Source organism: Mirounga leonina, unplaced genomic scaffold (genome assembly GCF_011800145.1).
Source record: "Mirounga leonina isolate KUSES-001 unplaced genomic scaffold, KU_Mleo_1.0 Mir_115, whole genome shotgun sequence".
NCBI classification, from domain to species: Eukaryota; Metazoa; Chordata; class Mammalia; order Carnivora; family Phocidae; genus Mirounga; species Mirounga leonina.
In genome coordinates this window covers 91785677-91809420 of record NW_023270268.1, presented here as the reverse complement: position 1 = coordinate 91809420, position 23744 = coordinate 91785677, and the positions used below count along the sequence as shown (strand labels likewise).

Here is a 23744-nt window from a genome sequence, read left to right as displayed (position 1 = left end):
ACTCGATCCCAGGACCCTGGGATCATGACCTGAGCCGAAGGCAGACACTTAATGACTGAGCCACCCAGGCGCCCCAGAACCAGGATTTTAATCCAGATTTTAAAACCCCTGCTTTAAAACACTCCACCATGCACCTTCACATGTTTACAAGGGGCTGTGGAGTTACAGAGATTGTTAGAACATGATCCTTGCGCCCAGCGAGCTCATGAATTAGGAAGAGAAACTAAAACCATACCAAAGTGCAGCAGAGGGTCAGCCTGCAGAAGTAGCATAAGACTCTCCTTGGGCTTTTTTTTTTTAAAAGAGATTTGATTTTTAATTTATTTTTAGAGAAAACAAGAGAGCACGAAGGGGAGGGGCAGAAGGAGAAGGAGCGAGAATCTCAAGCAGACTCTGAGCTCAGCATGGAGCCTGACGTGGGGCTCGATCTCACGACCCTGAGATCATGGTATGAGTCGGTCACTTAACCGACTGCATGACCCACGCGCCCCTCCTCCCTGGGCTTTTTGAATGAGGGAGGTCTTCGGTCCCTGAAACATAATGAAAGAGGTGTTCAGAAAGGATTGCAAGGGCATCAACAAGAGGCAGTACTCTCGGGAGGATTCTAGGAAGGCTTCCCAGAAGAGGTGACATTTGTGCAGGCCTTCATAAATGGGTAGGCTTTCTCCATACAGAAAAGATGGGGAAGCCATTCTGGGCTGAGAGGCAGCTGAATATTGTGGGAAGACTGTAGGTTTTGGACTTCACCTGGGCTGATTCGAATCCTAACTTCAGCACTTTGGGGCTGTGTGACGGTGGACAGTGGTTGACGTCTCTGAGCCGGGGGGGTGGGGGGGAGTTGGTGGGAATGTCCTTAAGATGCCTGTTCATGGTCTGGCTCACAGACGATGTTCAATAAGTATTTGTCCTTTTCTCCTCCCTTTCCCTTCAGGATAGGGGGCAGAAGACAAGCAAAAACTCAGGGGCGTCAAGTGATGCCTTGTGTGGAGAATGCTCTGTGGGGGGTTGGTGGGATGAAGCAGGGTGAGGGCTGGAAGAGGAAGGGAAGCCTTTGAGGAAAAAGTGTTTCCAGAGGCTTTTGTGTGATCAGTTCCTGTCCTAGGTATTTAGTCTTCACTCTACCCTGTGAAAACAGTGTTATACAATGAGGTAGGACCTTCTGCATGGAGGTAGTAGAGGTCAAACTTGGGGTCTCTGATACCTTGGTGGATGTTTAAGACCAGAGCTTAATCACTTGAGATATATCCGAATTGGTATGGAGTTAACCTGGGGGAAGAGTCACACAGGAAGCTGTCAATCATAATCCTAACACATCTTTGTAGCTTGGTGTAAATCACAGATTCTGTGAAGTAAAAGATTAGAAAAGGGTTTTTCAACTTGGTACTATTGACATTGTGGGCCAGGCAATTCTTTACTGGGGGCAGGGGCTATTTTATGCTTCGTAGGATATTTAGTAGCATCCCTGGCTTCTGCCTCACTAAAGGCCAATCGCCACCTTGTCCCCACCCGAATGTCTCCTGGGGAGGGGAAGAGCAAGTGGTCCCCAGTTGTGAGCCCCTGGACGAGAGGATCTTCAAGACCCCTCCATCTCTGACAGTCTGTGACTCTGGGAACTAAAGGCAGGACACGGCTGGGGGAAAGGGTCGAAAATGTGAGGGGCAGTGAGCTGGGAGAATTCCCTCCACCCTTGTGAATCGGGACTAGTCCAGGACAGTGGCTGTGCAGGGCAAGGCCTCTCTGCAAATGACGTCTTCAATGGCTAACTCTCATCCATTGCAGCTTCCATACCTAAGAAGGTGGTTCTCGAGGATGCCAAGCCAGGACCAGAGGCAATTAGGATGGTGGAATGCAACAAAGACCTCTCCCTGGAGTCAGGCCCCCAACAGGAGGAAAAGAAGGCCTCGGAAACCTCCCTGGGCTCTCAACATTCAAGTGAATTAGAGAAGAGGCTGGACCCGGAGAAAGCAGAGGAGGAGGGTCGAGAGGCTGACCAGGTGGAGCCCAGCACTCTGCAGAAGAGCCCCAGTGTCCAAGCGGGGCTTCTCCATGACATGGTAAGATGGACTCACTGCTGGGTTCAGCCAGTAGAGTCCTCTTTGTCCCAAGGGCTCTTGGTATAGCTGAAAGCAGGGATTTGGTGGGGGGGTTGTTTGTTTGTTTTAAGAACTAATTTCTGCCAAAGGGACTTGAGGAGGCAACCTTCACAACCATGTGCTGGGAGTTAGGCAGCACGGGGGTGCTGTAGCAGCCTCAGGAGGGCTGTTAGCAACTGTAGAAAGAGAAGGATACAGAGATTCTTACGGGGATTGAATTGGGGGGGGAGGCGGGGGGAGCCCAAGTATAAATAGTGCCACCCAGGCTCCCCTGGAATTTTGTGCTTTAAAGCTCACTATTTTGTGAGGAGAATGGCTTGGAAAAGGCAGGAGAGGAGACAGGGATACCAGTTAGAAGGCTAGTATATGACAGGCCAGGCAAGAAAACATGGTGGCTTGGAGGAGAGTGGGGGCAACAAGGATAGAAATGGAAGACTTCAAGACTATTTAGAAACTAGAATGGGGGCACCTGGGTGGCTCAGTCATGAAGCGACTGCCTTCGGCTCAGGTCATGGTCCCAGGGTCCTGGGATCGAGCCCCATGTCGGTCTCCCTGCTCGGCGGGAAGCCTGCTTCTCCCTCTCCCACTCCCCCTGCTTGTGTTCCCTCTCTCGCTGTGTCTCTCTCTGTCAAATAAATAAAAAAAATCTTAAAAAGAAACTAGAATGGTGCTTGCTTCGGCAGCACATACACTAAAATTGGAACAATACAGAGAAGATTAGCATGGCCCTGTGCAAGGATGACACACGAATTCGTGAAGCATTCCATATTTTTGGGGGGATTCCTGGCTGGCTCAGCCAGTAGGGCATGTGACTCTCAATCTCAGCGTCGTGAGTTCAAGCCCCACATTGGGCATGGAGCCCAGTAAAATGAAATGAAATGAAATGAAATGAAATGAAATAAATAAAAAGCTGTGTCTGAAATAATATTTATCACACACACAAAAAAGCTAGAATGAACAATCCTTGGTGAAGGATTGGATAAGAGAGGAAGAAGGAAGAGTCAAGACATCTCATAGATTTCTGATCTAAGCAGAAAGTAATATGTAACTGTAATATGTAATAAGTAACTGGTCCACTTACTGAGATGGTGGGGGAGGGGAGTTTACGTGCTCATTTATTTATCTAAATTTATTGATTTCTTAGTAAGAGATCAATTAGTGTAGGTGCTGAGGAGAGTAAAGAGATGAGTAAAAGGCTGCCTCTGCCCTGAAGGTGAAATGGAAATAGACACAAATAAGTGTGATACAGTAGAATCAGATCTCAAAAACATCCCTGCCTTTTGACCAAGGAATCCTGCTCCTGGAGAGTTCTCTGAAGGAAACAATCAAATAGAAATACCACAAAAGAAAACCTCTCGGTTGAGCAACCACTCACAGTATACCAGGCACCATTTGGCCTTGAGGAATCAAAGATGAACAGACACAATTCCTTACCTCAAGGAGCTCATAGTCCATTGGGAAAAATAAGCATCAAATTAATTGTAATATGAAACATGTGATCAGAGCCAGGTGGGAAGTGATGTCAGGTTGGCGGCAGGTCAGGTTTCTCATAAAGGCCTAAACCCCCCACAGGATGGATATGCCTCCTGGAACTGCGGCTCCTTGGGACAGACAGGTCTTGAGCCAAGAAATGAAGGCCACTGAAATGTTTCCCTGGCCCTGACCGGGCCTCCTTTCATCGCTTTCCTGTCTGCAGTTTGGGGCTTTGTGTAGGGGAAGGAAGGAGTCAAAGAGAAACTAGACTTGAGGAGAGACAAGGGGCAGCAAACAAGATGGAGGAGGAGGCACCCCTTTAGATCAACAGCGGTTATCTGTGGGTAGTCGGAATATAAGATGTTGCTGTTTTTGTATTCTCCTTTCTTTTAACATGTGTTAAATTTTTTTTTTCCATGGGAAATATGTATTTCTTTAGTAATAAGAAAAGCTGTATTTATTTATTTGGAAAGCAGATGTCAGGGCAAGAGTTAACACTTACATTCCACCGGGAGAATCTCATTCTTTTGCGCCATCTGGTAAACCTGAGGTTAACTGAGACCAGGGGTTGGCTCGTTTTATAAGTCAACAGTGCGCAGGGATTAAGTGTTTCTGTTCTGATGTGGACATAGCTGCATTTCAGTCCCAGGCTGCTGCTGTGTAATTTAGGTAAATTGTTTAATCTGTTTGAACATAGGTCTCCTCACCTCTAAAATGGGAGTCATTAGAATAGTATTTATCTCTTAGATCTAAGTTGTTGGGACAGTTAAACAAGAGCATGCAGTCAGAATGTGCTGGGGCATGCAGTAAGCCCTGAATAAACATCCACAATTATGAGTAATGTGGTGGCCTTTATTTGCTGGGATAATGCAGCCTGTCCCGGCGCCAGTCCCTTCACTGTCACTGGGAAATGGTGCCGTTGTCAAGGCTGCGAGTCCTTGGCTCTAAAATAATCCATTTCTCGGTGTTTTTCAGGATGAAGATGATCTGGCCAATGCCCTGATCTGGCCCGAGATTCAACAGGAGCTGAAGATCATCGAATCTGAGGAGGAGCTCTCCTCATTGCCACCACCTGCTCTAAAGGTCAGCCCCACTCAGCCGATCCTGGAGTCCAGTCCAGGGCCTTTCGCTTCCCAGGAGCCTCCTGGGAGCTGGTCTTGCGGCCCAACACCAGGCTCCACCCCTGCGGAGGAGGGGACTACGGATCTAACCAATCAGAGCGCAGAGGGGACTTCCCCGGCAGCCAATAGGGAAAAGCTGGAGACAACAAGCATCCTCCAGAGACCGGAGCCCGAGAAGCGTCCGGACCCCACCAGCTTGGCTCCTCTGGAAATTGTTCCATTTGAGACGGCTTCCGCACAAGCAAAGGTGGACCAGGAAGGCCCAGGAAATCTGTCCCCTCTTCTCCCGCCTGCTGCCCCTCCTCCAACTCCCCTGGAGGAGGCACCTCGAGTCCAGCTATCAAAGGGCAGTCCTGAGAGAGAAGACTCATCTAGGAATTTGAGGACAAATCCATACACAGACCAGCTGAAGTCCAAGGGCAGCCCTGGGCCCCCCAGCCTGTGTCAGGAGGAGGAGGAGACCTCTCTAGGACAAAGTGAAGAGCAAAATTCAAAGAATGCTGCTCCTGAGGGAAAAGGCTCTGGTTTTCAAAGCCCAACAAGAGAGGTTGAGATCTCCCCCCAAGGAGAGGGGGATGTAGCCCATGCAGCGCAGGAGCCCTCAGACTGTGATGAAGACGAAACTGTGACAGACATTGCCCAGCAGGGCCTGGAGATGGTGGAGCCCTGGGAGGAGCCCCAGTGGGTAACGAGTCCCCTTCACTCTCCCACCCTGAAAGATGTGCAAGAGGCCCAGGTGCAGGGCCCCCAGGGCCACCGACTGGAGAAGAGGCTCCCCCACAGGCCCAGCCTTCGTCAGAGCCGTTCTCTAGATAGCAAAACCACCACGGTTGAGAGCCAGTGGACTCTTGAGGCTCCCTCCTCCAGCAGCTGTGCTAACCTTGGAGCAGAGAGGAATTCCGACCCTCTGCAGCCCCTGGCACCCAGGAAAGAGATTACTGGATGGGATGAGAAAACCCTGAGGTCCTTCAGAGAGTTCTCTGGCCCAGAAGGGACAGAGGCTGTTCCCAGCCAGAAGGGACCAGGTGGTTTGCAGCCCAAATCAGCAGAAATCAGCCCTGTCAGCCTAGCAGAGGGAAAGGAACTGGGGACACACCAAGGGCACAGCAGCCCTCAGATTGAGCAAGGTAGTGTTCCTGGGCCAGACAATAGCAAGGAGAGTTCACCTCGTGTGCAAGACAGCACCTCACGTGGAGAGCATCCCCCAAAGTTACAGCTGAAGAGCCCCGAGTGTGGGCCTCCAAAAGGGAAAAATAGGCCTTCTTCCCTCAATTTGGACTCTGCCAGTCCCATCACTGACCTCTTCCGGTTTGACAATGTGGCCTCATTTGGTTCACCTGGAATGCAGCTCTCTGAGCCAGGAGACACAAAAGTCACATGGATGACCTCATCCCACTGTAAAGGAGACCCGTGGAGCATTTGCTCCCAGGACCCTCAGGACCTGGACATTGTTGCTCATGCCCTGACAGGCCGCCGTAACTCAGCTCCTGTGAGTGTGTCAGCTGTGAGAACCTCCTTCATGGTCAAAATGTGCCAGGCTAGGGCAGTCCCAGTCATCCCACCCAAGATTCAATACACACAGATCCCACAGCCCCTGCCCTCTCAGAGCTCAGGGGACAGTGGAGTCCAGCCTCTGGAGAGGAGCCAAGAGGAACCCAGCTCAACTGGTGAGACCTCACAGAAATCTGCCAGAGATGATTCTCTCTCCTTGGAAAGCCCAAAAGAAGAGAAACCAAAGCAAGATACAGGAGCCATTGAGTCCTTGCCAATGGATACCACTACATCCCACATGTGTGAGGGACCCACCCTTCCTCCAGAACCAGTCTTGGCTAACCTGCTCTCCACCCAGGATGCAACAGTGCAATGCAGAAAGCGCACATCAGAGACAGAGCCGTCCGGAGACAACCTTCTTTCTTCAAAAATGGAGCGACCATCAGGGGGTTCTAAACCTTTCCACAGGTCAAGGCCAGGAAGACCTCAGAGCCTAATCTTATTCAGTCCTCCTTTCCCCATTATGGACCACCCGCCCCCTTCATCCACAGTGACAGATTCCAAGGTTCTCCTGTCCCCTATCAGAAGTCCCACCCAGACAGTTTCCCCTGGCCTTCTTTGTGGGGATTTGGCAGAAAACACGTGGGTCACACCAGAAGGGGTTACGCTTAGGAATAAAATGACCATCCCTAAGAATGGCCAAAGACTAGAGACCTCAACCAGCTGTTTTTACCAGCCCCAGCGCAGATCAGTGATTCTGGATGGAAGAAGTGGGAGGCAAATAGAATGACATCAGTTCACCTGCTGGTGTCAGGAAAAAAAAAAATGTCATGATTCATCGTCTGGAAGTTATTACAGGGCTGACTTGCCATTATCCCAGGCATAGGTTATCCAAGTTTGGGCTTATTTTGGCCTCTTTTATTTCTTCAGCTTTTTGACCATTTATTAATTAGTCCATTTGCCAGAAGAGAGGTCAAGGGAAGGACCAATAGATGAAATTTAGATAAGTCCATAACAGCAGGTGGGAAAAAGGTAAGGGAAGAAGCTGAAATGCCTGCTTCCAATGAGATTTGGGGTTGTTTGTGAGTTGCATTTCTCCCACATTGTCATTATCTATTACTGTTGAGAGCTGGCTAAAATAACGTCTTTTGAAAGAAAGAGAAATCCTTTGCCTGTGCTGGAAAATGTTGCTGTTGAGGTTTGAAGGCCTCCTTTTCACTTCACGCTTTTTAATGCTCCTTAAAGCATGTGTTCTTTTAGACCAGATTTCTGATAAGTTTTGTAAATGTGTACACTCCAGAATAGAAGCAGATTTGGAAGTACAAACTAATGTACGCTTAAAGATCCAAGTGGGTGAAGTTACCCGTGCTCTTTCCCTGGAATCTCTCTGCAGACCTGTCAGAGATGGTTGTGTCTATCAGCATAGAAAATCAGAATCTATACGCAAGAGCAAATTCTGAGACTGGCAAAATCTAAGAAGACTGGCTGTTGCTTTCGTTAATTTGGGACTCTACTATTATCCTGACCTCTGATTTATAAATCCAGTGGCTGGGCAGAGTGGGGGCTGAGCCGAGGGTTACCTCAATGAAATGTGCTGCATTTTCACTTAGGTATGCAATAGTGAAGTGATCTGTTTTCTTTCCAAATCAGAGCCCATGAACAGGATATCTTTGTAGAGAAAAACCTCACGCATGGGTAGAACTACGCTCCAAAGTCAAAGTGTTTAAATTGATGGGGCATTAATAGAAAACACTTCTAGCTCAGCTTCCTTGTCCTTCCACACTAGGCTGGGAGTGCAGGAGAGGATAAGGAGGGAGCCCTAGCAGGGTGGCCATCTCTACCACTTGGGGAGAGCTGCCCTTTGGAAAATATTTCATTTTAGCCAGGTGGTGCCTCCCTTTCTCCCTCTCCTTCCATTACTCAGAGCAGATTTGAGGCATCTTTCTCCCTCCCATAATCCCCCTCATCTGTCACCCACCCCAGACACTCCGACTTGCCTTTCTCCTGTCTATATGCAAGCAGAAGCAATAAACCAATCTGATTTTATTTCAGTTATTTAGAACTTCCAATGGTTCTTTCTTTTTCAGCTGGTGAGAGGAAAAAGAACTAATAGAACCTGCTGGCAGATTTTTGGTCCTCCTCCAAAAAGGGGCTTCACAGGAGCCCTTCTCAAGGCAAAACTCATTAGGGTATCTACAGTTTCAAATCTTCTAAGACAACAATCTTATTTAAAAAACAAATTAAAATAGACCTGTTTCTAGCCCTGTGCACGTCATCTCAGGTTCAAGTCTGGACGAACTCTGTCCACAAGCTCCGTCATTGCAGAAATTTCTCTAGGGGCTAGCAGTACCTCTTGGCAGACCTCACAACCAAGGCTGCTGCTGGAGTGGGTAGGGGCTGAACTGAAGTTACTTCGACCGGGGAGAAATTGGAAGCTGATGCCCTGCAACAGATCCATATTCCTCTCTCCCTTCTCCCCTGATAAACCTTACAGTTTTGAAATCTTGTGCTGGACATTTTAAGCCAGTGTCTGTGGCAGGGGTAACTGGTAGGCCAGCTGATGAGTTCTACTTTCAGAGGACATTGAGGTGAGTGAGCAAGGGGAGCGGTTAATAGGAAGTTCAGTGTCTTGCATTCTCACTAGGTGAGCGAGACCCTGGACCAATGGGATGTCAACCCATAAAAAAAGTCCTAGGGTATGGCATTTTTCCTCCTTGGCAAGCAAGGTGAAGAAATATAGTGGTGACAGATGAGAAAGGCCATGTTCAGGAGATTTGAAAAGTACATTCCTGCCTTATCAGAAAATGTGGGCAGATAGGCTTTATCCCAATCGCAGTGCACTGTGGTGTCTATGCTTTGATAAAGACCATGTTCCAGTTAGAATGTGAGAGAAGAAAAAACTGGACTTTGCTTCACCATCAGAACTCTGAGCCGAGTAATGAAATATTTAAACTATTTTATAATTATTTTGAATTTTTGTAACACTTAGAGGATAGATTTTATTTGGGGATAGACTGAGAAGCCACTTAGTACACATGAATGAGTTTGCTCAAGGCGCCTAGGCAGATTCTTAAATGGCTGCCACACTCCTTAGACTCTGACATCTTTTGTTTGTAGCATCGTCTTCAGGAGTGTGGGTGTGTGGATGCCGTCATGAGACACAATGACAACTGTCTGGAGATACTCTCTACTCTGAGCTTTCCTAAGCCAGTCAATCCGGAAGGCTGTGGAAGCTGACTCACCTTCTTGATCAGTGTCCCGTGGCTAAAGTGTGGACTTCTTCACTATAGGCCAGCCTGTCAACTGTCACAAACACATTCATAAGCTTCCTGTGGGCTAACCCAGCACTGAGGAAATTCCGTTTCATGACAAAGAGAACTCAGATTTCCCCCTGAAATTGTTCCCTCAAATGCCCCAAGATTACCTATTTGGTCATTCATTTGGGACTGAAAAATGACCCCCCTGAGAATGGCTGGATGGAAATCAAATTGCCCGCTTCCATCCAGAGGAGGGACAGGACAAGGGCTGGTGTTTTTAGGAGGATCTGCATGGTGCCCTAGAAAGGGCTGCAAAATCAAATTCTCAGGGTGCTCCTTCAAATCAGTTACCAGTCCTCAAAATGGGGATGGTCGATTTTAAACGTTAAATTTGAAATGAAATGCATGCATCTTCTAATGTTTTCTTTCAATGTTAGTGTTTGCTTAAGAAGATAATAATCTATATTTATTGGCAAAATGGCCCTCTCAGGCCAAATATTTTTTCCTTTTTTTTTTTTGCCAAAATGGACCAAATAGAGGAAATTTGGTTTTTATTCTTTGCTTCAAATGGAATGTGAAGAGATCTGACCAAGAACCCCGTTAAGACAGCCTGATCTAAGCCCTAAAATTAAAAATATTGGCCAAGTCAAAATTCTGGGTTCTGGGGAAATTAAAAATGTAAGCATCATCCTCCTCAACAATATTTATCAAGAGCTTAGTAATATTGCCCTGGGTACCTTAGTACTCTTAAATCCTTGAAGAGTCTAATGAAAAAAGGGATAGGGGTGGTAGCAAATGAAACAGTCCATAAACAAACAGGAGGAAGATTTAGAACCATTACATTACCAAATGAAAGCTGAAAGGGAAAAATGTAGCAACTAGCATCTTTTAATAGGATTTTTAATAGTGTTCAGGTTACCTACTGACTTCACTCAAACACAATTGCAAATCCAATAAAAGGTGCCAGGGAGACACTCAGGCATTGAGAATTTTGCTTTAATTGCTTAAAAAATATGAGAGTAATAATTAAGAACAAAGAGTTCTGAAGTTGTGTGTGGTCTTAATTGGTTTGGTTGTGAAGTCCTGCTGGATCGCTGCTAATGAGCCAGGTAATATCAGCATTCTATGCTCCTGGGGAGGGGGCTTTAGAGACTTCCATCATCACAAGACGGGTTAACTTGTGTTGATGATGAAGTCATAGGTCCAAGATAAGCTGTTACTTTTGTGTTTAATGTTCAGCATACTGATCACATTTTATTAAAATTGGGTGGTACAGTCATTGGTCTACACAGGTCTCGTGTTCCTGCCTGAAGACGTAGTGGGAACATAAGATTCACTGGTCTGGAATTGGAGTGGGAGAGGTTCAGGACAGGTCCAATTCCCACCATGATTGACTAGGACCACATTCTACCCCGGCTTGTCCTATCTGATGACAAAATAAATCCTGGAGTTAAATGTTGTCAGGAGTATGATTTTAGACACTTCCAGCAGAAGGTCAGCTCAAAATGTAGAATGACTAAGAATGTGTCCTCCTTTGTCAACACCTTCTCTAGCAAAGTCGGGCCAGAAGAGGGAGCAGGCAACTTTCCTAGCATGGAGAGGCATAGGAGATGGAAGAAGGGTGATTGCCTGAGATCAGTGTTGGTCCAGATAGTATAAAACTGGGGGCTACCACAGATGGAAGGGCATACAGTAGGTCATTTAGCAGCCTTGATGTTCATGAGCAGTGCAAAATCACTTCTCTGTGAGGATGAAGGAGGATGTAGCTAAGTATAAGAAACCCACGCAGTCTGTAGCCGTGTGTTTTACTGGATGGATCACAATGCTTTACAATAACTTAATGCCATACTAATACTTGGCTGATAATTCTGCAAGGTAAAGAACTTTGTCAAAGGCATCTGTTAGAAATCCACATGGTTTCAGCTTGTTTGTTGAGCTCGACAAATATGTTTCCAAAGATATAATCAAATTTTTTTCTATTGATTAAAAAAGTATAAATATTAAACCTATCCATAGAGACATTTAAGTGTAATTAAAACAGATTGTTAAGCTTTAAAAATGTATTCTAATAAATGTTATAAAGGATAATGCTTATGATGGCACTATGAACTAGAGGAGGACCTGGGGTCACCAAAATCAATAGTAGAAAAAGTAGATTATATGCATCAGGCTCATTTGTTCTAGTTCGGTGTTAGTTTTTACTTCAAGGTTTGGTCTCACAGCTAAAGTCCGGATGATTTGCTTCAGTAAATTTTTCTTTTGTTATTTTACCTCTTACTGTCAAATATTTGCAACTTCTCTCTTACTGTTGCAATCATACACATTACCTAAGATACCCCATATAAATCAATGGATATTGTCATGAAAACTAAGAAAAAACCTATTGCTTCTCAAAAGTCCGCAGCTTACGGAGTTATGTGGGTCCATCTGAACAGATGTGAAGTCAATTTTTCTATTGCATCAATCGAGGGGACTACTCTTTCATTTGAATGATTATGTTAATGATTATGTTAAAGAAGAAAAATCCTGGCATATGTAATCACAAAAAAGGGGGAGAGGGGCACTCGATGGGTCTTAATCACAGACCCTTAAAAAACAATCATGCAATGGAGGCTCACAATCTGGTGATATTTGCAGTGAGAAACACCATTGCCAAGGGGATAAAAATACTAGTATTTTGACAATAATATTCTTTTTAGAGCTTTATGCTACTCAGGCCTGCTCCTGTCATCCTCATTACTTCCCTAAATGCCTTTTCTCCTCCATACTCCCAGATCCCCATTCAGCTGTTTCTCTTTCCTCTGTCCGTGCCCACCGCCCCCCAACTGGCAGCACACAGTTGCCCTCACTCCTAATCTATCCCACAGTTCCTCTGGAGTCTTCTCTCCTCACAAACCTGGGGTCTTCCCTGAATGTTGATTCCACTTCCTGGACTCCCATAAAAGTTCCTACACAGAAGGCTACATTCCTCCCTTGTTACAGACTACAAATTGCTGAGATGTTCTCGTGTCTCACTTCTGTTTCTGCACCATTGCTTCTTCCCATCTCACACAGAAATCTCTCATTACCAAAATTCATGGAGTCCAGCTATTTTTTTACCATTCTTTGTGGCCATGATGTAGTCAATGTCCCAGATCTCCCAGTCTTTGGCACCGAGCTTCCTGTTTCCACCATTGTTCTGGATGATTTCAGTGTTTCTGAGGAAAACCCACTCCACAGTCTTGGCACAGTTGCTCACAGCTTTTACCTCTCTTCAGTTTTGGCCGTTTGCCTCCAGGGTTACACATTATGCTGTTTCACAACCTAAACTCTCATATTCCATTCTCAGAACTTCTATCCTTGCTCCTTTATTTCTCCAACCTGTTCAAGATCATTAATGCCTGGTCTACCCCTACCTTTTCTGACAGACAGTACGCCCAACCAGACTTCAGTCTTCCTTCCCTAGCCTTTCCAGACCCCAGGCTACAGGATCTCAACTATTCACACCAGCACCACTGACTCCCTTGACCACTTCAGCCGTACCTGCCTGGTGAACCTCCAACCTAGGACCAGGACTCTTGCCACCCATCTTCTCCGCCCTTTTCCTTATCTGTTGAGTTAGACCAGAGAAAAATCACAAAACCGTGGCTAAAGAGCCACTGGAAATTTATGGTTTACCACCTCAGCAGTACCCTCATTCCCAAAACTCACAAAAGCTATTCCACTATTCTAAGCCCCCTCCTAGATTGACCCCCCAAAATTGCCTCTTACTTCACCACGTTTCCGCTGTCAGATGTTTCTCCCACCCCCACTCCCCCAGCAAGCACTTCCCCTTCTCCATGTATGTGTGTATCTAACCTCCCTTCTAGCTCACAGAAATTGCTATTCCTCCTTCCCAAGGGCTCCCAAGAACACTTTCTAATTCACTTCTTCTTCATTCCAACTCACTACTCTGGACCAACCAACCTGACCTCCGTCCCCATTGCTCCATTAAAATTTCTCTTACTAAAGTCACTAATGATCTAATAACCAAATCCAACAGTTCTCAGTCTCTTGACTTCCTTATTTGATACTGTTGATCATTTCATTTTTTTTTTTAAAGATTTTATTTATTTGAGAGAGAGCACACATGCACACAGAGGGAGAGGGAGAAGCAGACTCCCCGCTGAGCAGGAAGCCCGACGGGGCTTGATCCCAGGACCCAGAGATCATGAACTGAGCCAAAGGCAGCCACCCAACTGACTGAGCCTCCCAAGCACTCCTGATCATTTCTTCCTTGCAACACTAGTTCACCTTGTCTTAGACTTCTATTTCCTTAGTCTTATTCATTTGAAAGCTTCCTCTTCCTCTGCTCCTAAATGTTATTTACCAGAATTCTGCCCATCCTCTTTTCACTCCACTTTTTCTATCACCCACACAGTGGCGACACCCACCCCACACCCTCTCACCTCTTACATAGACTTTTTAAATGGTTGGCTAACTGATCTCCCTGCTTTAAGTCTTACTAACAACTGTCCATCCTCCAGATTGTACATATTGCTGCCAAAGTTGTCTACGATAGGACAGTGGATCCCATCAAAATCACCTTGAGTATGTTAAAACAGACATCTGGGTTCTATCCAGAGTTTCTGACTCATTAGGTTTGGGGCGGGGCTTGAAATTTTCCATTTCTAACAAGTTCCCAGTTAGGTAATGCTGCTGCTGCAGACCCAGATATTGTATTTTGACAATTCCTGACTTGAGAACCCTTGGAGTCATTAATCCTAAATTGAAAATCTTTCACTAGCGGTCTTCAGTTCCTAGACTTCTGTCTGCTTAAGAAATTACTTGAGCTGGGGCGCCTGGGTGGCTCAGTCAGTTAAGCATCTGCCTTCGGATCAGGTCATGATCCCAGGGTCCCGGGACCGAGCCCCGCATCAGGCTCCCTCCCTGCTCAGTGGGAAGCCTGCCACTCACCCTGCTTGTGCTGTCAAATAAATAAATAAAACCTTAAAAAAAAAAAAATTACTTGAATTGCTTGTCGAAGGGGCACAATTTTGGGCTTTACTCTCAAGATTATGACAGTAGATCTGATGTAGTGTTCAAGGATCACACTTTTGAGAACCTGTGACCTACAAGATAATAAAAGTTCAAACCCCTTAACATGGAATTCAAGTCCTCCTATAATCTGTTCTTTGCCTACTTCTCTAGCATTATTGAACTAGTTATTTAAGAACTGGTGCAAGTCCATGCCTTGGGTTTTTGTCTATCTTGTTGCCACTACATGAACCCTCTCTCCCTAATTTATGTGGTACTCTCCCAGTCCTCCTTTAAAATGCCTATGTGTTACTGCTGCAGTGACGTCCTCCCTGACACTGCAGCTTCCAAGCAAAGTTGATGACGCTTTTCCGTGTCACCTCTGTACCTTGTATGTACTTCCTTTCTGAACACCCTTGTGTTATGATTATTGATTTACTTACCTGCCTTCTATTAATCAACTCTAAACATCACTATCTCTAGCACCCAGCAGTGTCCAGGTCATAGTAAGTGCTCAGGAAACAGAAATGGGGGAGGGGTAGTGGTGGTGATGATTTGATAGGGAGGGGAGAAGCTTAAGGAATATAACATGGAATCAGAGTAAATAGGATAATGAGGAACATTTCCATCATGCTCATGCCTGTGAACTATTTTCCTCTACTTACCTACCTTAAGCCACCCTAACAGCTGGTCAAACATCTTCCTTCCTTTTCTTGTATTCAAAGTTCACCCAACTAATCTTTTGCTATATACCATTTTTCCACACACCATTTAATTTCCCAGTATATAAACAATCACCCAAAGGCCATCCTTTACTGAGTATGCATCTCCTATCACTAAACAAAGATGATATCCTTTCTCTCACATGATCCATAATAGCATACACAGGTCACTGGTAATTTTTCTCTTCCCCATATGAATGTGGCATCTATAAAGGGCAGCTGAAATGAGTAGCAGCATGTTGAACTGCAGACTTTTATCTCCCTGATGCTGTCGTATCTGAAAAGAGAGGGGGGCACTTCCTAATTCCTTTAGCCGAAACTAGTTATTTCTTATCCTCATTAGTTTTGCCAGCCTGGCCTCTGGTCCTCCTGTACCACTCTGTTCAGGTCATGGCCGAGACAGGTCAAACTAGAAGGGGTGGGGATGGGATCAGCTTACAAGAGTAGTCTGTTATCTCTAATCAGTTATCTGGGCTGCTTTTCAGTGACAGAACCAACTTGGGAGCCATTTTGATAAGACATCTTTGTGCCAAGACCACCCATTTTGCTCTTAACTGTCAAGTAACCTCATCGAGATGTTAGTCAAGGGTGCCTCGGTGGCTCAGTGAAACGTCTGCCTTTGGCTCAAGTCATGATCCCGGGGTCCTGAGATCGAGCCCCGAGTTGGGCTACCTGCTCAGCAGGTAGTTTCTCTCTCTCCCTCTGCCCGCCCCTCCCCACCACTTGTGTATTCTCTCGCAAATAAGTGAAATCTAAAAAAAAAAAAAAAAAAGATGTTTATTAATCAAAAGAAACCCTATCTTTAAGACCCTAAGGAAAGAATACTGAAACGGCAACTTTCCTGCCCTCCTTCACTCCAGAACTACCACATTTAGGCTGAACCATTTATGAAACCAATATACTGTGGTTACCTTGCTATTTTTCCAATATATCAAAATTGTTCCCACCTTAGGCCACTGCCCTTGCTATTACTGAATACTCCCCAAAGCTATTTATATGGCTCAGTCTTGCTTCTTTGCTTTGCTCAGAAATTATCTTCTCAAAGATGCCTTCTAGCAATGCCACTCCTAGTACTTTCTATTTCCTTGCCCCAATTTCTCTTCACCACACTATTACTACCAGGAGACATTACATATAAATTTATTTATGGCACATTTTTGCACCCCCACATTGTAAGTTCTCTGAGGGTAGCGTCTTTGCGTTTCTTATTCACTGCTATCTATATCCCCAGTGCCTAACATGGTGCCTGGTGGTCAATATGCGTTTGTTGAATAGCTGAATAGATTCAGACTAATTGCCAAATTATGTAACTTAAAAAAAAAAGTATATACATCAAAATACTTAAGGAAACAATGGTTAATTTAAACACAGCATTCACCTTGGGTAGCTGTATATATACACCTACCCCTCATCATGCTGCCTTTGCTGAAAACCTGTTGGGAACTCTTCTGCAAGAATTGTTTTCAGAGCCAGTTTATGAATTACATGATTGGTCTTTTTACTTCGTAAGTCATACTGTGTTTCACCAAAAAGTTCACAGTGTAAAAAAGCCAAACCAAGCACAGAAAACATATGAGAATATATTTCAGGCTCTCAAGACAAGGCCTCAGAAGCTTAGATGACTAGTGACATCAATTGACGAAGATCACCTCTCGAGAATACGGACATGGACTGAAAAGGGTTAATGCTCACAAACATAGAGGTTCTGGAATTTGAAATTAAAAACACACATTTTAGGCACAGATCAAATTATCGGGGGACAAAGAGGTAACTTCTTCTATTTCACTTCAGCTTATAACTCCAAATACGCCGCTGTAGGTGAGCTGCTGCCCAGACTGCATCCAAGATCGTTTAGCTGAGGACTTGCCCATTCTTCTAGTCACTTGGGATCTTCAGCCTGCCCATACTCCAGCCCACATGGCATTTGCACTCATCTTCTCCCACTGGTCCAGCCATACACCTTCTTCCTGAGTGCAGGCACTCTAAAGACTTTGTCTTAAAAAGTATCACTTCAAACAGCTAATAATTAAAGGAAAATCTTAAGAGGCAAAAGAAGTGAAAGAACAGGGAAAATGACAGCAATATCCTCTGAGTTTCAGGACAGCAGCTTATTCATAGGTATTTTTAAATGTCATTCGGCAGAACAAAACACTGAGTTCCTATTTCTCAGAAATGCTTCCTTCCAGGATGCAACAAAGAGAGTCCCAGCCAGGACTATAAGCCACTCTTTGCCCCAAGTATTCCAAAACTATTAACCAGCCAAAGAGAAAGAGAATGGGTGCTGTCAGGCAACTCCACTGATCTCCCTTTCTGTAGCACAGAGGCCAACTGAGGACTGAAGATAATGAAAGGACAGGAAGGAAAGTAGACACACCAAAGATATGGTGTCAAGTGATATATGAGATGTGTTCATAAATGAATGAGTTATTCCAGAGCCATATAAACAAATCAATCTCTTTACTGGAGAGGCACACCTCTCGTCCTGTGTATTATTCAAATGTACTAACACATGAAAGATCACATCACCTTGTTTGTGGATACATTTAATATCCCTTACCCTTCCCACCTTTCAAAACATAATAGTATACAAAATATAAAATATCTTAAATATTTATAAAAATCGCAAGAAAAAAATAGAACGTATGAAAATATTTTTATCTGAGTTCTCCCTCATTGTTGAGAGGCAGCTTAGTTTGCCTTGAGTTCGTAACTGTTGAGTGGGTAGGAGTATGCCCTGCCTAATACTATTCTGTCCCGGAGAAGTTTAAATAAAACATAGTAGTTGCAGAAGAGGATGAGAGCCATGGAAAGTGTGTGGTTCCACTTCTCTGACCGCAGCAAGGAATAGAGCTGGTAGAAGACGACACTGCCCTCAATAAGGATAAGCAGATTTAACAGCCTTAATGGACGATGAAATAGGAACTGTAAGGAAGGTGAAAAGCAAAACATTATTTCATAGAAAGGTAAAGACTGTAGTTATTCTCACATTTTTCTCCTAAAACAATTTCATATTTACAGGTTCCTGTGTGCAATAACATGGATCTGCTTACTGAACATCAGGCTATTTCTTGCTGTAGAGACCCAAACCTTCTCCTTTTTGCTCAAGGAATAATGAAATGAATTTTATTTCAATGCCCTGAGATATGAGAAAGGATCCCACCTAAAAGAACTGCCTCTAAACATTTTTCTTAAAATTATATCTTGGGTATATATTTTATTTGAGATAATCAAAAGTACATTTATCTAAGATAGGGACTGGATAAAGGACTGAATGGAAAATATTTTAGACTTTGCAAGTCAAGATGCAAAAATTAAAGATATTATATAGGTACTTAAAGCCATTTAAAATGAACCATTTAAAAAAGTAAAAATCATTGTTAGTCTGTGGGCTGATCTAAGACATAAACACACAAGTCTGGGGGGGAGGGGAAGTCTTACAAGCGGAAATATCAACACAATAATTTCTTAATTTTCCCTTAAACCATTTACCCACCATCATCACTGACTCAAATCCTCTACACCATATATTTCTGCTGGGTTTTTTCTGGATATTAAGAAGTAGGGTGCACAGACAGGACAATGAGGAAGGAAAAATTAATCAGAATTAGAGTTTGGCTAAAAACAGGGCTGCTCACTGTTTTTATTCCACCAAATTCCTCACTTTAAGAGGCTAAATCCTGGTTTACTAATAAAAACATATTATGAATAGAAAGATAGAAGGCTGCAAACTGTGGCAATGGTAGTACATCAGATTTAAATAAACTAATTTAGACCTCAAGGTTCAAATCTGAGAATAAAGCCAAATCATCACGACAGCTCCAAAAGGTAGCAAGGTTCTTCGGGTCCTTCTTTGAGAGAAAGAAAATGTTTAACCTGGGTTATAGTATATGATATCCAGTAATACCATGTATAAAATTGGCTCAGAATTAATATTCCAAAAGGACTCAGGCAATGGTAGTTTCTGCGACAATTGTAACAATTAAAATTAAATGTGCCAGTAAGCTATAAAATGAATGAGTAGAAAGGTGAGGAAAAGTTTTAACTTCTAACAGCTATAGGCAGTCGGCACATTTTAAATGAGTGTTCTCAAACTTCAGTGTGCCTAAGAATCATTTCCAAATAGGTGAATGCTGCAAATTCCTGGAATCCTTCAGACATTCTGATTCAGAAGTCTGGGGTAGGGACCCTGAATTACTTTAAAGAGTGAGCCAGGTGATTTATATGCAAGTGGCCCAAGGACCACTTTGGCAAAACACTGATTTACCTGTTCGGTCATGCAAAATCAGTAATAAGTTAATTTCCCTAATCCTTATTCTTTGGATTTCACCTGATTCTTCAGCTATCCAACACACTAGCAAGGAAAATACTTATTTTTCAAGCAGAAAACTCCAGTAGAGTATCTGGTCATTACAGGTTTCTTGAGGCGACTGCAAGGGCCAACAGAAGTAGAAGTCATTAACGGCCTATGGAATACACCTGACTGAATTAAATATTCTGTGTAGAAACCAAATGCTTCTTATGTGGTGTGACTTAAGTCCGCTCCTCCCTAGTTTCCTCATTCAAGGGCCTTTCACCTGCCCCATGCTCCTCCCAGCCCCCACCCTGTCCTCCCCTACCCACCCCCATTGTATTTACAAACATCCAGCCCTGATGTGAAATTCCCAGTATTTAACTGAAAGGCCCTTAGCAGCAAACACCTGCAGAACCAGAAAGCCCATGTGCCCTCACAGGGAACTGGGAGCGAGGCAGAATGAGATGCAAGTATCTCAAAAAAAGATCTCCAATTCTTTTTTAGACTATAATCTCCATTGAAAGGCAAGGCACTGCACTATGAACAGTCCCCTGCATGCACCTTCTTTTCCCCACTGCCACTGATCAGCTAGCCTTTCCCATATAAATAAATACTTCTGCCTCCTAGAGTCAGAATTTCCAGAAAACTGAAAGATCAATAGAACATAAACCAAGGCATAAATTCAAATGAAACAGAAGCTGGGTTTAACGGATGTCTATTGCTTCTTCCTTTTTAACTGGTAAGCCTTTTTCCCTTTAATCCAGGAAAAGGTAAAAGGCCAGAGATCATGGCATTTGTCTTACTTTCAAAAGGGAAGTCAAGGTACTTTAAGGAGGTGATACAAATGACAAATAAGAAAAAAACGACAAAAAACAAAAAAACAAAAACAACCCCAAACAACAAAAAAAACCCAAACCCAATAAAAACAAACAAAACCATTACATTATTACTATATTAAATATCACTTAAGGATACATAAACACAATATAACAAGGATACCACTAAACCAAACTATTACAAATAAAAATTATAAGATGAAAAAGGGAAGTCTTAAATAACTGCCTACTTGTTTCAGGTAATACTAGACACAACAAATCCCAATATGACTTTTAAGCTGTTGGAGCTGGGACAATGCTATCTGGTATCTGATCTTCCAACTGCCTTTCAGAATATATTTCCAAGAGACAAGGGCCATTATTATAGCAGTAGTAATAATTACCATGTGCTATACACTGTGCTAGGTGCTTACACACATAGTGGCCTCCTAACACTTACCACTAAGTTTATGTTTGAAAAGAAATAAGTGGTACTTGCATAAAAGCGGGCATGGGATACGTCTGAAGGCACTGCCACGTTGTAAGGCCCCATGGCTCTATATAAGCATCTGCTGTGTCGCACCAGCACCCCTTGAGGCCATATTGTATTTTCTGACCAACTAAGGGAGAGAGAAATGCAATGTTAGCATACTGGCAATTACAGATAAGACAGTGTCTGGCAAGGCCAACTACATTTCTGTGGAAGGGATTAAGTATTCAAGGCTTCATCTGCCTGAATTCTGAGAATACAATGTATAGTCAAACTGGAAAGAGTCAGGAAGGATTTGTTATCATAACTTCATTGCTATATAGTAGAGAGGCTGCAAAGTGATACAGTTAACTCGGTGTCAAAGGACTTATGAGGCGTTGGAGAATGAGCAGAAGTTAATGTGTAAGGCATCTATGAGCCAGAAAATCGAGTGTAAGTAAGTGGACTGTCATCTCAATCCCAAGTGAGCAAAATCTATTGATGGAAATGCTAGAGAGAACAAACAAGAGAAAGTGGACTGTAGTGAGAGTAGTGGAGAAATGAACACACTGTCAAACCAGCATGACATCTACTGTAGAACAACATCCCAAAAGCTATAGAAAATCAGTCTATTTGTCACATACTTCAAATGCCTCATATATGCGTGAAGCTATACAGAACACAGAGACACACAAGGTAATGACACACAGACTTTACTTTTTACTGCTTTCTTGGTTTATTTTTATAGAAGTTTCTCTAGGAAAAAGAAGTTATGGAAGAAGCTTCATTGTTTCCAGCACCAATGTAATGGAGTTGGGGTGGGGTTGGGGATCTTCAGGTTAAGCTTTTTAAAAAATCTAAGTTAATCAATCTCTTCCTGATTTTGGAAAGGTTAGTTTCCTAGGGTAAGAACTGGGACATTTTAGGTATGTTAAAAAAAAAAAAAAAAAAAAAAGGAAAAGAAAAAAGTCTAGCACCCTGAAGCTTTCCCAGTTCAGAAAATGGTCCGTCGGCCTTGCTCACACTTACCAGCATTAAAGTGATGATACACCTCATGGCCATGTGCCATCAAGGAGCCTGAAGATGTACAGTACTAGTACTGTGGATTGTATTTTCAATTTTTATTGAAATTTGTCCTTTGCCCACAGTCGGGTTTCTTTTCAGCCTGGCCCAATCTCTTTCAGTTCCTGGGCTTGAAGGCCTGTGCTAATCTGTATCAGACATCAAGGCAGATAATTGAAGGGAGGACTCTGAGGAGGACAGGGGAAGGGAAAGTCCCCTCAATCTGTCCCACTTCATTAGGAAAGAATTTCTAGGTGATGAAATTTGTGAAATGTTCCAATTATAAAAGGGAGGAAGATGAAGATGGTCCAGGTCTGAGAGGAAGGTACGGTGAAGGGCTCAGAAGTGAGAGAACAAAAGGGTTCTAAAGTTACCCATTTTGGATCACAGGGACCATGCAGAGAAATGACTGGTAAGGGAACACAATGAGAGGAATACTCAGAGAGAACTCAATTAGGGAGAGTTTTCATTTAAGTATGGGAAAAGCAGGGAAACATTCACTAGCGAGTTTAGGAAAAAAGATAAAAAATGCAAGCAAGGAAAACTACTAGAACATATTTGCATTTATTAGAAAGAAAAGACGAGAGAAGCAAATTCTAGCTGCCTGAGTGTAAGATGATTAGCTAGCAACTATTTAGCTGTGGCAATGAGGAGGAGAAGATGAATCTTACAGGCTTCCAAAGAGAATTAAAAATATATCATGACTCTGTGAATTTGGGCAAAGGGTTAAGACTGAAAGAAAACTCCAATATTACAGCTTGGGAAACAAATTACACACTCCAGGGTGACCGGGCAGCTGAAAGGTAGGAGGCATTTAAGGAGGGACTGGGGATGGTGGTGGGAATGAGTTAATGCCCCCTGTGTTCAGTTTAGAGTGATGACAGGCATCCATGTAGACAAAAAACTAAAAATTAAATGTTCAAAAGCCAAGAACAAGAATGGCATACAAAGCAAATAAACATGATCAGCAACATGTAGAAGGTGTTATATGGTTTCACCCTCTAGGCTACTCACATGTGCTGTGGAGCATTGCTGTAGGACCCATGTTCAAGCTTCTGCCACTTGCCCAGGTGAGCAGCTGATTTATGTAGCAAATCACAGTATTTGGATGGTAGCAGTTGTGTGGTGAGCATGACAAAAGCATTGATCCACACCATAATGAGGTGCTCACATGACCAGCGCATGTCATAGTACTGGGTACTCTGGAAAAGATCAGAAAAGGGAGAAATGATCCATGCACTGTTAAGCAAGAAGGTAGGGATGGGTGCGTGTACATACGCCCTGCAGACAAATGCCACACTGAGTCACACATGCATTGGTTGTCCTGCTGTCCGTGCAGAAAGTTCAAGAGCAGAGTCCTCCAAAATCCTTCAACCTGACTTTCTGGCTGTATGAATTAGGGTTGGGAGGGAGAGGCAATTATATTTTAAGTGCTTCCTTTCTAGAAGAGGTGAGTGCCCTCTGTAAATGACCACTCCGGCTGCAGATGTGCTTCTCAGTGGGTGAAGAAAGGGTACTAAAATGTCCCAAAAGATTTTAGGCTCAAGTGACATCCAGACCATTTTTCTTTTCTACTGAAGTAAATTGAAATTTAGATAAAGGTTAGATTAAATTCAAGGAAAGTCCTGATTAACACGTTAAGATCAACTAGAGTAGGCTGAATTATATTAAAACCTCAATCCTCTTAAGCTACTATATACTGATTCTATTATAAACACAAATTTTATTTTCCCCAGAAACTGGAAAAAAAAAAAAAAAAACTTTAAAAAAGAGAAAAAAAAGAGGGGACCACCACGGGTGCATCACATATATGGAAATACCTATCCGCCAACCAGGAGCGGTATTAGTGCACTCCAGATGCAGCCGAACTCCACCATCCAGGCTGCCAAAGGGGAGACAGAGAAAAGGGGGATTAAATAAGAAATACCCAGTTTATGTCATTCACACACAAATCC

The 23744-nt window shown here is 43.7% G+C and overlaps 2 protein-coding genes and 1 non-coding gene across 3 annotated transcripts in view; 2 read left to right on the top strand and 1 right to left on the bottom strand.

Moving 5' to 3' along the window:
* The window catches only part of ARHGAP31 (Rho GTPase activating protein 31), a 103463-nt gene extending 91940 nt beyond the window's left edge, over positions 1-11523 (top strand). Inside the window, exons 11-12 of the mRNA XM_035000108.1 lie at positions 1780-2054; positions 4542-11523. Coding sequence (XP_034855999.1) covers positions 1780-2054; positions 4542-6968 — 2702 coding nt within the window. The 3' untranslated portion in view covers positions 6969-11523. The remainder of the gene's footprint in view (positions 1-1779; positions 2055-4541) is intronic.
* On the top strand, positions 2761-2866 carry LOC118007148. The gene has a single exon (XR_004678283.1). It is a non-coding gene; the product is annotated as a U6 spliceosomal RNA (small nuclear RNA).
* A 5189-nt stretch (positions 11524-16712) lies between the features above and the next one.
* The window catches only part of TMEM39A (transmembrane protein 39A), a 31952-nt gene continuing 24920 nt past the window's right edge, over positions 16713-23744 (bottom strand). Inside the window, exons 7-9 of the mRNA XM_035000109.1 lie at positions 22804-22991; positions 20758-20878; positions 16713-18074 (exon numbers count right to left, since the gene is read on the bottom strand). Coding sequence (XP_034856000.1) covers positions 17841-18074; positions 20758-20878; positions 22804-22991 — 543 coding nt within the window. The 3' untranslated portion in view covers positions 16713-17840. The remainder of the gene's footprint in view (positions 18075-20757; positions 20879-22803; positions 22992-23744) is intronic.